The sequence below is a fragment of the Poromitra crassiceps genome (genome assembly GCF_964638095.1).
Source record: "Poromitra crassiceps genome assembly, chromosome: 11".
Classification (NCBI taxonomy): Eukaryota; Metazoa; Chordata; class Actinopteri; order Beryciformes; family Melamphaidae; genus Poromitra; species Poromitra crassiceps.
In genome coordinates this window covers 23,663,657-23,678,694 of record NC_139643.1, presented here as the reverse complement: position 1 = coordinate 23,678,694, position 15,038 = coordinate 23,663,657, and the positions used below count along the sequence as shown (strand labels likewise).

The following is a 15,038-nucleotide window of genomic DNA, read 5'->3' as shown; positions in this document are numbered from 1 at the left end:
TTCATAAAATCAGGAGAAGCACTATTCCCCCAGCTCCCCTTTCCCCAGCTGTACCTACAGAATGAGCTCAGTCAAAAAAGTCCCGGCCCCACCCGCCCGCCCGCCCTTCTTCTCTGGCTTTGCAGCCGGTTACAGAAAGTGTTAAGTGGCTCTCACTTAAGTCGTGTGGGGAGATTCCAGCTGCTCCCCTCTCTCTCTCTCCAAAACCCCTTTTTCAAGTTGCTGGGCACAAGCAAAATAGACAAATCAACTTGAAACACAAAGAGATGATGGCTTTAGCAGAACTCAATAATCTCCCTATATATTCATACCAGACTCAGAGATTCAGTCCAGCGCAGACTTCACCTCGCTGTGAATGATGGTCCGTCAGGGTCTCTCAGGCACTTCCTGAGGAGGAGAGCAGCACGGTTCACAGGCGGTGATGATGGCTTTTCCAGGTTCTGAAACGGCGAGCAGACACAGGCACTCCTCTGAAGTTCTTCCCAGTTTATACACACAGCGGGCTACTGGGCCTCCTCCAGACTGTGTGTTCTCAGTCACCTCCCTGGGTAAATGCGAGTGTGTCTGTGCATGTGCATGTGTGTGAGTGAGAGAGAGAGAGTGTGTGTGTGTGTGTGTGTGTGTGTGTGTGTGTGTGTGTGTGTGTGTGACGGACAGAGAGAAAGGGAGGGAGATATTATGTTAGGTATGATCAAGTATGTGTGTGGGTTAAACAACGTCAATTATTGTGCTTTTTTCAATGTCTCACAGGGACAAAGAATGTTTTCAATGGCCCATCGTCTTACTCAACACAACCACAGCACTGTAACCAAACTGCTCTCTGGGGTGAACGGAAAGTTCCTCGCAGTTTGGTCAATGCAAAATGAGCAAGCGTAGCCCACACGCACGCATGCTGACGCACGCACGCACGCATGGACACACACTCACACACACACACACACACACACACACACACGCACACACACACACACACACACGCACACACACGCACACACGCACACACATACACGCACGCACACACACACACCTATGTAGATGAAACACCTGATTCTGATTACAGCAAACACCCAGTTTGATCAACGATTGTTATCCTCATTGGAGCAGTTTTCAAACCACCCAGTCCCTCCTCCTTGTTACCCGGGGTCACTTTCCACACGCGACTGTTCTGCCAGTTCATTCCACAGGCAGTGATGTCATGGAGCCTCACATCGCTTGATTGGCTGTGGAATGCTGTGGTTTTATGGATCGGGAGTCAACCCAGCCAACTCCAACTTTTGATTTAGCGCCATCTGGACCAATCAGAACAGAGAGTCATTATCGGAAATGATGACTCACAGGCAGCCGACACAAGCACACAAGGGTATAAAAGTAAACACAAAATAGAGTCAGCATGGCCATGCTATAACTACTAAAGAGTCTACTAAAGAGTCTACTGTGAATTTACTAGGCCGTGTGTGTGTGTGTGTGTGTGTGTGTGTGTGTGTGTGTGTGTGTGTGTGTGTGTGTGTGTGTGTGTGAGAGAGAGAGAGGGGGGGGCGTCTGGCCCATGTGTTTATAATGCTGTCTGTCATATGACTGGCCCTCAGTCACCCATGTGACCCCTCGTGACGTGAAGGGCAGGAGATTGAAACAGAACTAATGGGGACTGTACAAGGGGATTAGATGTGAATATTGACATTGTGCTGAGAAGTTGCCTGCTGTCCGCCTGCTCAAAGTGCCTCAGATTAAACGCTGCACGCACCCATGGGAAAAGCATGAGGAGGTTTACGACTCATTATTTCCAGGTGAAAACCTTGTAAATCCCCTTTTGGTGACTTTTTATGTATCAATTTAAATCGAGGGATTACGTCGTCCTGTGGATCGAGAAAGTTCTGCGATTCTTGAGCTTATGAAAACCTTTCAAAACCCACTGGATGAACTAAATGCATGAAGCAGAAATCAAGTCTGTTTTTTCTCCTTCTGGCTAAACAGTTGACATTCTGGAGATACATGGTTTTCACTTGACAAAGGCATGCTGTTAACATGTAAGTCTAGCACAAGGAGCATAGCAAAAAAAATGTATCTAGTTAAAACATCACACACACACACACACACACACACACACACACACACACACACACACACACACACACACACACACACACACACACACACACACACACACACGCTTGAATAATTTATGTATGTCCACATAAATACAAGTATGCAAAGGACATAAACACTACTACTGCAATCAGATATTGGGAGTCAGTCAGTTACACAAGTGCCCAAACGACAACCACAATAATGCATACACAAAGGATAACACACAGGATGATGACAATGGCAGGTCGACAAATACAGTTATACTGTAAGACATGATAACGGTCAGTATCCACGTCATGGGTACAAAAAGCAGGGCCTCCTCCATATTGAGCGGCTACCAATCATAGCAGATATTGAGCAATAGGCTACCTCGCTAACTGCTTGGCCCTTCTCTTTGGGAGACCAGCCATCTGAAGGCCTCTCACAACCAGCTTATGTATGTGACCCAGGCTGCCAAATATGAAAACTAGAACTTTACAATTGTAGCCCAGCTGTGAAATGGTCTGCTCCAGCTGTTGATATTGTAGCATCTTGGTTAGAAAGGCCTCCTCTAGGCTGTGGTCAAAGGTACAGCCAACCTCTAGAACAAACGCCTCTCTATGATTTTCATTGACAACAACAACATCAGTGTTAGCTGGAATATTAGAGAAGAATCTGAATTGTCACTACACAGACTGAATATGCTTGGCTTCACAATAGAATGCTTAAAAAGCGATGTTGAACACACACACACACACACACACACACACACACACACACACACACACACACACACACACTCTCTCTCTCTCTCTCTCTCTCTCTCTCTCAAACTCACTCGCACAGCAGTTAATGACAGAATGTTTGCCCCAACCCAGAGTGTAATTCAGACGCCTATGAGAATGTGATAGGTCACACACACACACACACACACACACACACACACACACACACACACACACCCTTGATCTTTTTTTTTTTTTTATAATATTTATTTTTGAGCAGGGAGCATTGGCATTACAGTACAGTACACCCTTGATCTTTTGAGGCACATCAGTGACACCTACTGGAGGAGGAGTGGTAATGACAATAAATAGCCTACAGTATTTCTGTATTTGTAAAAAATCCTGCTGTCTGACTCGTCTGCTTCTCTCTATCTCCTCAGTTACAGCCCAGCCCATAGAGCACTGGTTCTCAACATGCGGTCCGGGGACCACCAGGGGTTCTTGAGGCGGTTCCAGAGGGTCCCCAGCAAATTTCTGAGTTGTTCAACTTGAACATTATTGGATTTACAAGAAGATATCTCTGATCTATCTATCTATCACAGATGCTCTCACGTCTGTAATGAATTCTGGACAATAACAATAAAGACAATATAGATTTGAGTTCAAGAAGAGTGTGGCCCTAAACTAAAGCACAGTCTGTCAACATCAAACTGGTCCAACAGAAAAAGGAAAATTCACCCCATGGCCATGTTGTGTGTGTGTGTGTGTGTGTGTGTGTGTGTGTGTGTGTGTGTGTGTGTGTGTGTGTGTGTGTGTGTGTGTGTGTGTGCAAGAAACAAACACCAGTCGCCACGCCCACTTCAGCTTCCACGTGTTTCTCTGCCGCAGCAGTCACATGACCGCGGTTAGTGGTTACTTCCTGGACGTCTGTATATATATATATATTTGGACTAACTGACCTGCGTTTTCGCCAAAATTCTGGTGAACAAATCTAGCATACCAGAATCTGACAATCAGGAGTGGGAGGAAAACCGCCAGGAAAGGGAATACGGCGAGTGATTATGCCTGTAACGTGAACTCGTGTTGAGTTGATCAGATTTGTGGTGGAGTAGCTAGCTGTCACATGAGACTGAGGCTACGGAGGATGCTAACTGTAGCAAGCTAAAACTGCGTCTATGGTCGAGTGTTTGTTAGCTAGCTTACATCGTCGCTATATATGAGCCAGCACTATCGACTGGAGCAATGATAAGCCGAAGAGGGACGGATAGCTAGCTGATTGGATAAGCCAACACCGACAGTCCGTTTAGAAAATACAGAGGATTTAAAGGGCTGGTGTGTGCGTTGCCTCCGTGACGTTAACCGACCGCAATAAACTACTGGGTGTTTTTCATTGATCGAACAACAGAGACAGGCCGAGAAGCCTTCTCTATCGAGATGTCAAAGTACACAAGCTTTCCAGAGCCAACGGAGGACCACAACCCTTTCCAGGTGATTTGTAACGGAAAGCAAGTGTAGTCTGTTTGATGGATGAAAGGCATTGATGTTGGTATGTAGCCTAGCATAACTAAAGAGCACTGAGCAGTCATGTTGTTGCTCATGTGATGTGATGTGGTGTGGCTGGCCTAATCTTTCCCCAGTCGCAGCCCTTATTAAAAAATCTACCCATCAATTGTTAAATAAGGCGTATGTTCTCGCAAGCCATGCCAAACTGAAACCGATTACTGATGAAATAATCATTTGTTTGATGATTTGCCTGCTAGGACCCTGCTGTGACTCAACATAGCAGCAACACAGGATATGCCACGCTGGACCTTTACAATCCTTTTGACAATAAAACTGGGGTAAGAAATATGATCAATATTGATAGTGTTATGCCTGCCTGGGCTTGGTTTCACCTTGAGGGAATATACTTAAGAGTATGATGATTTGATGATCTGCCATTGTACCTCATTACACCAAGGAATACAGTGGAAAGAAAGGGGCTTTCTATTCTGTGTTTTGTTCAGATGTTTTAAAATGTCCATCAAAAGTAAAGACCATACAGATGTTATGATGCACCTGCTTTGGTTCCAAACAAAGGGTGAGGGTGACTCACTTGTTGTGCCCTATGACATCATACCGGTGTATGGATTCTGTCATTGATGATTGATGATGTCGTTTCCTAAATATTTTCTAGCCTCCGCCACCATATGAAGCCACCTCTCCCTCCGTTCCATCTGCTCCTGCGCAGACCCCGCCCAGCAGGACGACGCCCACCGAGCCACGCAACTATGGCTCCTATAAAGCAGGCCCAGTATAAAGACACTTTCACTTGTCATTTCAGCACATTTTCTATCATCTTTCACAAGGACATAATCAGTGCCGCACCTGGACACACAAAACTGGCATTTTACTCACATTGCAGTCGGATCATCAAAACCAGATACGGGTTGTGGTCAGACCTTGTAATCATAATTCTATATATTCTGGACGCAATCCAGCTGCAATGTGAATACAGGAAATGCTAAGAGACAAAGAGGGAGTCTAGGAATGTATAACACAGGTTAAAATAGATACAGCCACAGGAGATGCATAGGAAAAAATTTGGTTCCACGTGTGGACATACAATGACGTGATCTCAGACTATTCAACCTTAGGAAGTAGATCTCAATAATGGCATTGAGTATATGAGGGTATACTTGTAAGAATCTAAGAAAAATAGCATGAAATGGGACCTTGAAGCACATCCGCCGATTTAACAAGCAAGAGCATTTACTAAAAAGCAAAGACAGTAGCGTCTTTGATGCACATCTTAGGGGACATTCAGACCAAAAGCGTTTTTATGGCTGCCAGCGTCTTTCTGCAATTCATTCTCTATGTAAGGACGCGCTAAACGTGCTCCTCTTTTAATGAACGCACCTGGCGTTTAGCGCTGGTGGCGTTTTTGGAGGAGCGCTGTGGGCGTTTGAAAAAAGTTGAACATTAGAGGAAAAGTGCCCTGCTCGTCTTTTTCTCTCCTCCTACCTTTTCTCCTCCCGAGGGATTTTCAACCTCCGCTGCTGCCAGAATTGGCAATAATCTGGCTTTCATGTTGACAGTGAACAACATCAAACAGACAAAACTAGCTGGCTACCGTCCTTGTGGTCGTTGTGTTCTGATCTGTACTGCACGCGACTGCAGGGGAAAACAAACGGAGCGCAAAAAACCCAGCTCCGTGCGCTGTGTTTTGTGCACAATGGAAGCGCCCTCAACATGATTTTCATAGCGTTCTGACTGAAAAAAACACGTTTGGTGTGAATGTCCCCATAAGCGCCTTTTTTTTTAAACTGCCACACTGGCAGATACCATGCTTGATTGTGGCGGGGCACATGACTATGCCCTGTAACATGCTGTTCAGTATGTACTGTATGTATTTATGCAGTCCATAAAATAGGGGGTGTATCCTAGAAGCGCTATACTGTACTATTGGGCATCTCTTTTGCAGAAAAGAACAAAAATAAACACATCCTAGTTTTCATCAACAGCTGCTGCTGAGCCAAAGCCGAAGCCATGAAGAATGAAAGAGTCCACACACTGTAGCTCCAAGATGTGTGTGAATTGACTAACACTGATACAGAGGTGACATTTTGAGTGTGTACTGCTCTTATTTCCCCCGTCAAGTGTTTTCTGCATCTCCTGGAGAACTTAGTGTCATGGAAAGCAGTTGTCATTTATCTGTTGGTGTTAATAAATGTACACGCCTTAGCAGCACATTACAATGTTCTGCATCTCTTATGAGACAAGGTCATTCACATAATATTTGGCCCGTGAATTTAGCACACAAGAACAAACTATCTCACTGAACTATTTATCTTTTTTTTTAAATGTAGCAGACTGCAGTGAACGCCACCACAGCAGAGCTCCTGAGGAAGCAGGAGGAGTTGGAGAAGAAGGCCCGAGAGCTGGAGAGGAGAGAGCGGGAGCTGGAGTCACACAGCCTGGGACCTGGAGCCGGTAAGAGGAGGGGGAGGGGGAGGAGGAGGGGCCAAAGCATCATGTATGCTGCCTTCAGATGGAACTCGTAGAGCTCATGGTTACGCCATGGGAAGTCATCGTGAACTCAGAGCTTTTAGAAAATGTCCACTTCTGAAGTCGTGAATACCACAGGTGGGGGGGCGTTAATATGGACTCTTCTCGTGAACGCGGTAAATAGGACATCATTTGAATGCAGCAATCGCATCTAGAATACTGGTCGATCTACTGGTCTATCTACCAAATAGATAGAATGATCTATTTGCAGAAAACTTCTTCTGCCCGTAATTTGCTTTTTGTAACCTATACTGCCTAAGGTCTGTGATGATTCCTTTATGCTCTTTTAACAGAAAGGGTATATGTGTTTCTACGTGATAGATCTATAATCTATAAAGCATGCATCCCCAAAAAGTATGTTTAAATGAATACACTTTTTTTTTTTTAATACAATTGGTTTTAAACGAGTTTAATGAGTCAAGGGTCATAAAACTTCTCTTTCCCATAAAAAAAAAAAATATGTAGAATTTCATTCCAAGTCAAATGTCAAATAAATTAAAGGTTACCAGACATCAGCAAAGTATTATTGATTTTTTGGTTGTTGTAAAGAAAAAACATACTTGTCAGTCACTTCCCCTCCACCGTTCTCCCCTTCAGATCGTCAGAATAACTGGCCTCCACTGCCGTCGTTCTGCCCAGTGGGACCCTGCTTCTACCAGGACATCAACTTGGACATCAGCCAGAACTTCCAGCGCACCGTCACCATCATGTACTACTTCTGGACGTGTGAGTTCCCCCATAACTCACATCATCATCATCACAGTCACGCCGTTTATGGGAGTGCTTCACCAGTGTCACTATTCAATGTTCATTAAACAAGTGTGCGAGTTGATTTGCAGGTGCTCGCCCGTTGGTTTGAGCAGCTAGAAGTCATATTGAAATCACATTGCAGCTGCAGAGTAATAGCATGGCCACCGAGCCAATGTTTTGAGTCACATTTGGCCGGTATGGTCATACATCCTGCTGTGCCCGTTGTGCACTTCTGCAAGATGTGTTAGTTCCTTATCAGTGTCGCCATCGTATCTGATGAGTCAGTCGTGCTTCTGCTACTTCTGTCTCAGCATTTCTCTTTTTGAAACGCAGTTAACAAAGTGCTTTAACAACGAAATAAGAGCAAATGTGGTCACTTGATTCACAACATTGAAGCAAAAACAAGAAGGCAACACAAGATAAAATATATATAAGTAAGGGATAATGTATACTGAGCCGGTGATTACTGTGGAAATAATGACCGACAGGTGAATGATTTAGCCCGACGCGCAGCGGAGGGCTAAATCATTCACCTGAAGGTCATTATTTCCAGTAATCACTGGCTCAGTATACATTATCCCGCTTAGAACACGGCCTACAACTAAATCATTCAATAATCTGACAAAAATAATTATTCAAATAGATTTTTTAATAGCGTTTTCAACACAAAGTGGTTTCATTCGTAATTGGCACACAAGACACCACAGCTGCAACTGGTTGGCCTAATTAGTAGGCTAGTGGTTGCTGACAAAAGGCTCTTATCAACTGATTAATCCAGGTTTGGCAGAGCAGCGGTCTGTTGTCGAGAAATAATGCCCGGTGAATATTGTTGATTGACCAATCAGAATCGAGTATTCGAGAGAGCTGTGTTCTAATAATATAATAATACACACACACACACACACACACACAGAGCCCTGCATCAAAGATCTGAGACTGCACAGCGGTCCCTAAGAAGTTACAATGTCGACTATTTAGCACGGGGCCAGACCTGACGGGCTGTGAAAGGACAGTTGTGTCCAAGTAGAAACCAGTGGAGTGATCCTGACATGATGGCAGATAAAAAGGGGAAGAAGGGTGGATTGAATTTGAGTTGAAGCCTGCAGGGTCAAGTCCACTGTCCTACAGAAACAGAGAGTTGATCAGATTTATTGTCACCACGTACACATGCGCACTTACAAGGAATTTAACTTGGTAAGTTGGTGCAGTGCAAATTGCAGACAGGCAAAACACAACAATAAACATTGAAAATATGAAAACAAAAATTATCGTAGATGATGCTAGAATCCAGACTGTACCACAATCATTCATCCCGCCGAGTACTCTGTCTTCCTTTTAACCTTCTTTACCATCCTGCAGTTGGCGCCTGCACACTGCTCTTCAACCTGATCTCCTCCCTGGCCAATTTCTGTGTTGACACCACGGGTGGAGTGGGCCTGGGCCTGGCCATCCTCTGGGCCCTTCTCTTCACCCCCTGCTCCTTCGTCTGTTGGTACAGACCCGTCTACAAAGCCTTCAGGCGCGTACTGTTACTGACCTCCATATCACACAGTTGTGATGGTAAATCGAGATTGAATTGTTGCCTCAGTTCCTCTTGGTAATGGTTAATATCGCCCCCCCTCCCCTCTAGGAGTGACAGTTCCTTCAACTTCTTCGCCTTCTTCTTCGTTTTCTTTGCCCAAGTGGTCACCTATGTCATCATGACTATCGGGATCCCCGGATGGGGTTTCAGGTATGAGCCGCAAACAAACCTCTCGCTGTATCTGGCCTGGGGCTGCCCTAGAGAGGCTAAAGTGAACGTCACTTCCTGCTTCAGCACTGTACCAGAGAGTTTCATCCGCCATTTATTTTCCCATGGACATTTCGTAAAATGCTTATAAAAATAGTTTTAAGTTTTACTTAGTCAAACCAAATGGTTCAGATATATTTATAATCGGGAGAGACCATAGAACATTTAAATCTGACCAAAACAAAAAAAACAAACATTGAAAAAACATTTTCTTTAAATCTTTATCTTTATCCGCAGTTTTTTTTACGTTTTGGTCCCGGTGAAATGTTATGTGGTCTCTCCTGTTTCTAAATATATCTGAACCGTTTGGTTTGACCAAGTAAAACTATTTTTATAAGCATTTTACAAAATGTCTATGGGAAAATAAATTGAGGATGAAAATCTCTGGTACAGTGCTGAAGCAGGAAGTGACGTTCCACTTTGGCTCTCGATAGCATCCAACGGCTTTTTACATCTATCCAATTTCTTCTCTCTACATTTCCAGGCCCTCTCTCTTTCTCTCTGTCATTAATTGTCTATTTCCTTTATCTCATAAATGTGTTGTTGTTCTTCCTCTGCCTTCCTGTCCCTCCCACCCCTCAGCGGGTGGATCGTGAGCCTGGCTGCTCTGAACACCAGCGTCCCCGTTGGAGTGATCATGATGCTCAACGCCGTGTGCTTCACTGCCCAGGCTGCCATGGGGGTTGTCCTGCTCAAGAAGGTGAACGCCGATGAATGACATTGTTTACATGTACAAGTATTCCAGATAGTAGATCGAATCGAAGTGTTTGTTATGCATCTTCACACGTCGATTGCAAATATCTCTGTAGGCATGAATTAGCAATGTTACCATGGAAACAGAACTTGCACAGACCGCACAAAATGATAATAAATATGACGAGGTATTGACCTTGTGTAGTATCATGGCCAATACACGGTTCCAACTTCCTACATGGGTCTGGAAAAGGATGGAAAATTGAATCTCCACGTCTTGGAAACTGCAAAATGGCTGCTTCCAGTACACTACACATTTATTGTTTTGAACTGTCATCTTCACCTATAGAGTGTAGTAGAGACTAGCTGACCTGCCACTATCAGCATGCAGCAGCAATTAAGGTCTTATGAAAAAGCATGTCATTTTGAAATGGGAAATAGTGTAGGAGCCCTGTTTAATATTGGCTTCAAATTATCGCATCCAATTTTTAAACGGAAATGGGATCATTCCGGCTATTCTAACGCAAATATGGCATTTACATATACCAATTCTTAAATGGACTACTAGCTCCAAGTAATACCGGAACATGAATGTGTGTTGTGCATGTAAATACTTTGACTCAAGAGACAACGGGGAACTCCAGTTGGAAATACTGTGACATGATCTGTTAGGCCGCCTTTCTTGGATATGAAATGCGGGAAGAGAGTGAAAGCAAAGTCGTCCACCTGTATTCACACTTCCCATGTGGTCCGTGCCGATAATTGCTCCCGCCGTGCCCTGGTGGTCCACCTACCATGGAGCTGTCAACGGATAACAAACGATCTGAAGAATAGCCCCGATATCAAGTTCTGGGTATCGTTTTCACCCTGACAATGAGCATAATATAATGATGAATTGATGTGTGTATCAGCTGTCAACGCCCTCCGCTCTCTCCCCCCCCCTTCCAGGTCCACTCTATGTATAGGCAGACCGATGCCAGCTTCCAGAAGGCCCAGGCGGAGTTTGCCACCGGAGTCATGGCCAATCAGGCTGTGCGCCAGGCTGCCACCAGTGCTGCCACCAGCGCTGCCCAGGGGGCCTTCACCGCCCCCCGATAGAGAGGGACCGAAGGGGGGGGGGGGGGGGTTTGGGAGGGTAAGGGGGGTGGCGGAGCGCCTGCAGAGGTTGATATAGGATCAGTTTGCCATTTATTTCCCCTTACTCATGGTTACAATTTGATGAGGGAAAACTGAGTCTGTATTAGCACCTCGGGGGCAGCTCAACTCCAGGTGCATGAAACGATGTCGGGGAGTTGTGTGATTTGTTAACGGTGTACAGGACGAGTTAGTACAGGACATCACCAAGCCGAGGAGTCACCAAGTCGTATGTGTTGATTAGTGAACTGGAAAGGTGTTGTGAGGAAAACGTTCCTGTGAAAAGCGTAAGATGTTGAGGTTCAAGTGTCTGTTGCTATTGCCATGCTGAGTGTTAAAAGGATGCAGGGAAAATGTTTTTTTATCATGAAAAGTCAAACTGTGTGCCAAGTCAAATGTATTAAGGCACTTGTAGCCTGAATATTTTCCCTCAAAATGTCCTGATGTTTCGTGTGTGTTTACTGGAAGATAGTGTTTAAAACAAGGTCATATATGGATGGAGCTGATACATGTAAACACTGAAGCACTTACCATTATAACAGTTGATTCATAACTGAATGGCCCAATTGTGGCCATGCAGTGCTACTATTTTGTTGCTTAACTAACAAGTTTTGTAATTATTCCAATTGAGAATGTCTATTACCTTATTGCCAAAATCTCTCATACTGTAACGGCAAAATCATGAACGGCAAAATCATGAACGTGTTTTTGGTTGTGATATTATATCTCTCTCATTGTTCTGTTGGTGCTCCTTGTGGAACTTATGGTTGTCATTGCAGGTCACTGTCTTGGTTTTAATAAACATATGTATTGTCATGCCTATGGAGTTTAATACAGTTATTAATGCGTCCTCCTGTTGATAGACACAGTTGGTTCAGACCTGGAATGAAATGCTGTGTTGTATTTATGTTTTAGATTAGTCAAAATGTAAGCAAGACCAGTATGTTAACCTCATGTTGCACTGTGTTTATTATCTGGTGTGTCACACTGTCATTGCTGTTTTACAAGATCCTCTATAAACATTTTGTATTCTCTGGCGACCCCCAACTTACCAGAACGAAACTGCATCTATGATGTCATCCTGACAACTTGTTACTTTTTGGCCTCACGGATTTACTTGCTACTTCATCTTGAGTATAGGTTCGTGGAAACCCGTTATCCAGCCTTTGGGGGGGGGGGGGATGCCAGGTGACTGATCCTTAATGATAAATCTGTTGACATTTTTTGTTCGTTAGTCTTATTAGAATCTTATTTATGTAGCTTCCCCACATTGCTTGATCGGCTTCTTGATGTCAGTGTTTGTTAACACTCGTGTCATGATCTGGAGCAGGCTTTGTGACATGTCACCCACCCCCGGCCGGACGGACCTGACCCCCGCGCCAGACACTTCTCTGGGCTGCCATACCGACGTCAGCAGCGGCTGTGCTTTATACCGTGAAGATGGCGGAGGCTGCGGCGACACCACAACACCGGTTTTTCTGTCACTGCTGTAAAAGTGAAATAGACCCCGAACTCCCGGTGAGTGACTTTGGAGAGAGAGTGTTTATTTGCCCCTGCGCTCGGCTGGCCTGGGGAATGACTGCTGCGCCCGTGGAAAAGCAGTTTATCAGCCCCCCCCGTCTCTTTAAAATACTATAAGATACAGGCTATAAATGTGAGTTTGATTTTAAAACGTTTGCTAGATAATAACTGCTCGAGTACGTTATTTTTGCGGACTTATAATCGTCTATCGGTGTCTGTGTCTTCATTGGACGCCGCTGCACCAGGATCTTACTTTAGGGAGAATAAATCTGGCCATTCGCGTTTCCATATTTAGAAGCACTACTGTTGGCGACTTTGTGGCCAGCGAGCGACTCGTCTGCTGTCAGCTGCATGCGAGAAACATGGGAGGAAGGGAAGGGGCTGGGCGCTGCGCAGCGTCTCCACACCGCGCAGACAAGCCAGCGCAGGCTTCCCAAACTTTACCATGTCATGGACCCTGAATAGATCTACACTTTAAACCCTGAACCCCAGTTTGACATTGTTTTTCCTCCCAATAGATCTTCTGTCTGTCTGTCTGTCTGTCTGTCTGTCTGTCTGTCTGTCTGTCTGTCTGTCTGTGTGTGTGTGTGTGTGTGTGTGTGTGTGTGTGTGTGTGTGTGTGTGTGTGTGTGTGTGTGTGTGTGTGTGTGTGTGGCTACTGGTGACAGGTGACATGACAACTTTAAGTTTTCTTCAAGTTTAATAATTACACACTACTGTGGGATCCACTGCTGTGGCACATTTGTCACACAGTTGACACTTTATCATGGTGTGATTGCGCACAAACATGTTATTATGATAGATTGTGTGTGTGTGTGTGTGTGTGTGTGTGTGTGTCAGTGTGTGTCGTGTGTGTGTGTGTGTGTGTGTGTGTGTGTGTGTGTGTGTGTGTGTGTGTGTGGGGGGGGGGGGGCAGTCAGCTTCTGTTTCCCATCAGATTTAAATCAACTCCTTGTGCTTTTTTGTTGTCAAGGAATTCATCTGCCCCAGGTGTGATTCTGGCTTTATTGAGGAGGTGTCAGAAGACTCCAGGTAGCCTACAGTTCATTATTACATTGCTGTTGGCAAATGAAAACCTTGCAGTTTTGGTGTTTAGAATATTAGTATATATAATAATATATTATATAGGCTAGTCCTCTATGGATTGAGAACATTCTATGGAACTTGGGTTTATGAAACCCTTTCAAAATCACATATAGGATATAAACTCAAAAATGCATGGCAATCAAAAACATGTTAAGAGTTATTGTGTATTCAATTTCACATCGTTGATATTTAAACTGAATTTCACTTTGCTCTCCAGTCTGCTGGAGGACAGTACAACGGCGGCCAGTGACGATTCAAACGCAGACCTCTTCTCAGAGGTTTGTCTCGACAAAAGTCTCATGACCTGAAAACAGATCCTCTTTCGAAGGCTTTGTTGTGATCGATTGCTTCTGTGATCTCCCCGCAAGTTATGGCAGCTGCTGTTTATGGAGCGCTCGGCCCTGCTGTCGCACCCCCCCGCCTCAGAGTCAGACCCGGACGGCGGTGAGCAGGTACCTGCGGGCCTGCCCGCGCCTCCTTCACAGGAGCCAATAGGAGCCAGGGCTGCTCCTGCTCCACAGGAGCCGTCAGGAGCCAGGGACCCCAGAGAGCCCAGAGAGCCCAGAGAGCCAGAGTCTTCCTCCCAACCCGGGCGAGATAGGAGGGCGCCCCGGCCCGAACAGATGCCCGCAGTGGAAGGGTGGGTGGAGATGGTGCACAGCAAAATCAGCTGTGTCACTTTAACTCTGAGTGTGTAAGAATCTACAATATACTAGTGTTTATGGAAGTTCACACCCATCAGAGTTAACACGCTTAGTTTTGAACAGCCACCCCACAGACATATCGGCTCTATAAAATAAAATAAACTCCAAAGTAATTGCGAGATCACTGCTTATTAAGCAGTGATGTACTAGGTAACTAGGACATAAACAGCTGAACTCCAGTTGGTGATCTCTATAAGACTAATTACCACTATAAATAAAGGACAGCAGTGTTTTCACCAAAGGATTCATCTTTAATTTCAGCTTGAAACTAAGCTGTTTTCATGTGACATGTAAATCTGATAGTACTTTCTATACAGTGAATTCACATTATTAAAGGGACACTTCACAAAAAAACAATGCTTATTTATTTTGCACAGGATCTCACACATCCGAAAACTGTAAACAGTTTTGCAGACATTCATTTAGTTTGACAGTTATTGAGAGTTGAATTGAGTTAAGTGTGGACCAGTGATGCCATCACAAGACTGTACTGTACACAATAGGCTCGTTTGAGATGAGGAAGTC

At 44.7% G+C, this 15,038-nt stretch overlaps 2 protein-coding genes across 2 annotated transcripts in view; both read left to right on the top strand.

Moving 5' to 3' along the window:
* Positions 1-3,695: 3,695 nt before the first annotated feature.
* scamp3 (secretory carrier membrane protein 3) lies at positions 3,696-11,202 on the top strand. The gene is made up of 9 exons (XM_083646743.1): positions 3,696-4,277; positions 4,550-4,630; positions 4,966-5,082; positions 6,638-6,761; positions 7,434-7,562; positions 8,946-9,105; positions 9,217-9,318; positions 9,958-10,075; positions 11,017-11,202. Exons 1-9 carry the CDS (start codon positions 4,224-4,226, stop codon positions 11,164-11,166), a joined length of 1,035 nt encoding a protein of 344 aa, XP_083502869.1. The 5' UTR covers positions 3,696-4,223; the 3' UTR covers positions 11,167-11,202.
* Positions 11,203-12,639: 1,437 nt separating this feature from the next.
* rnf115b (ring finger protein 115b) overlaps positions 12,640-15,038 on the top strand; it is a gene marked incomplete at its 3' end in the record, with an annotated part of 5,168 nt that continues 2,769 nt past the window's right edge. The window contains exons 1-4 of the mRNA XM_083646139.1: positions 12,640-12,720; positions 13,697-13,755; positions 14,027-14,087; positions 14,178-14,449. Of these exons, the coding sequence (XP_083502265.1) occupies positions 12,643-12,720; positions 13,697-13,755; positions 14,027-14,087; positions 14,178-14,449 (470 nt within the window). The 5' untranslated portion in view covers positions 12,640-12,642. The remainder of the gene's footprint in view (positions 12,721-13,696; positions 13,756-14,026; positions 14,088-14,177; positions 14,450-15,038) is intronic.

What these genes read in the sequence shown, in the direction of transcription:
- scamp3 (XM_083646743.1), top strand. Translation starts at nt 4,224, where the DNA reads ATGTCAAAGTACACAAGCTTTCCAGAGCCAACGGAGGACCACAACCCT. An exon ending in AGGACCACAACCCTTTCCAG is followed by an intron (nt 4,278 to 4,549) that starts GTGATTTGTAAC and finishes TTTGCCTGCTAG; the next exon opens with GACCCTGCTGTGACTCAACA. An exon ending in CTTTTGACAATAAAACTGGG is followed by an intron (nt 4,631 to 4,965) that starts GTAAGAAATATG and finishes AATATTTTCTAG; the next exon opens with CCTCCGCCACCATATGAAGC.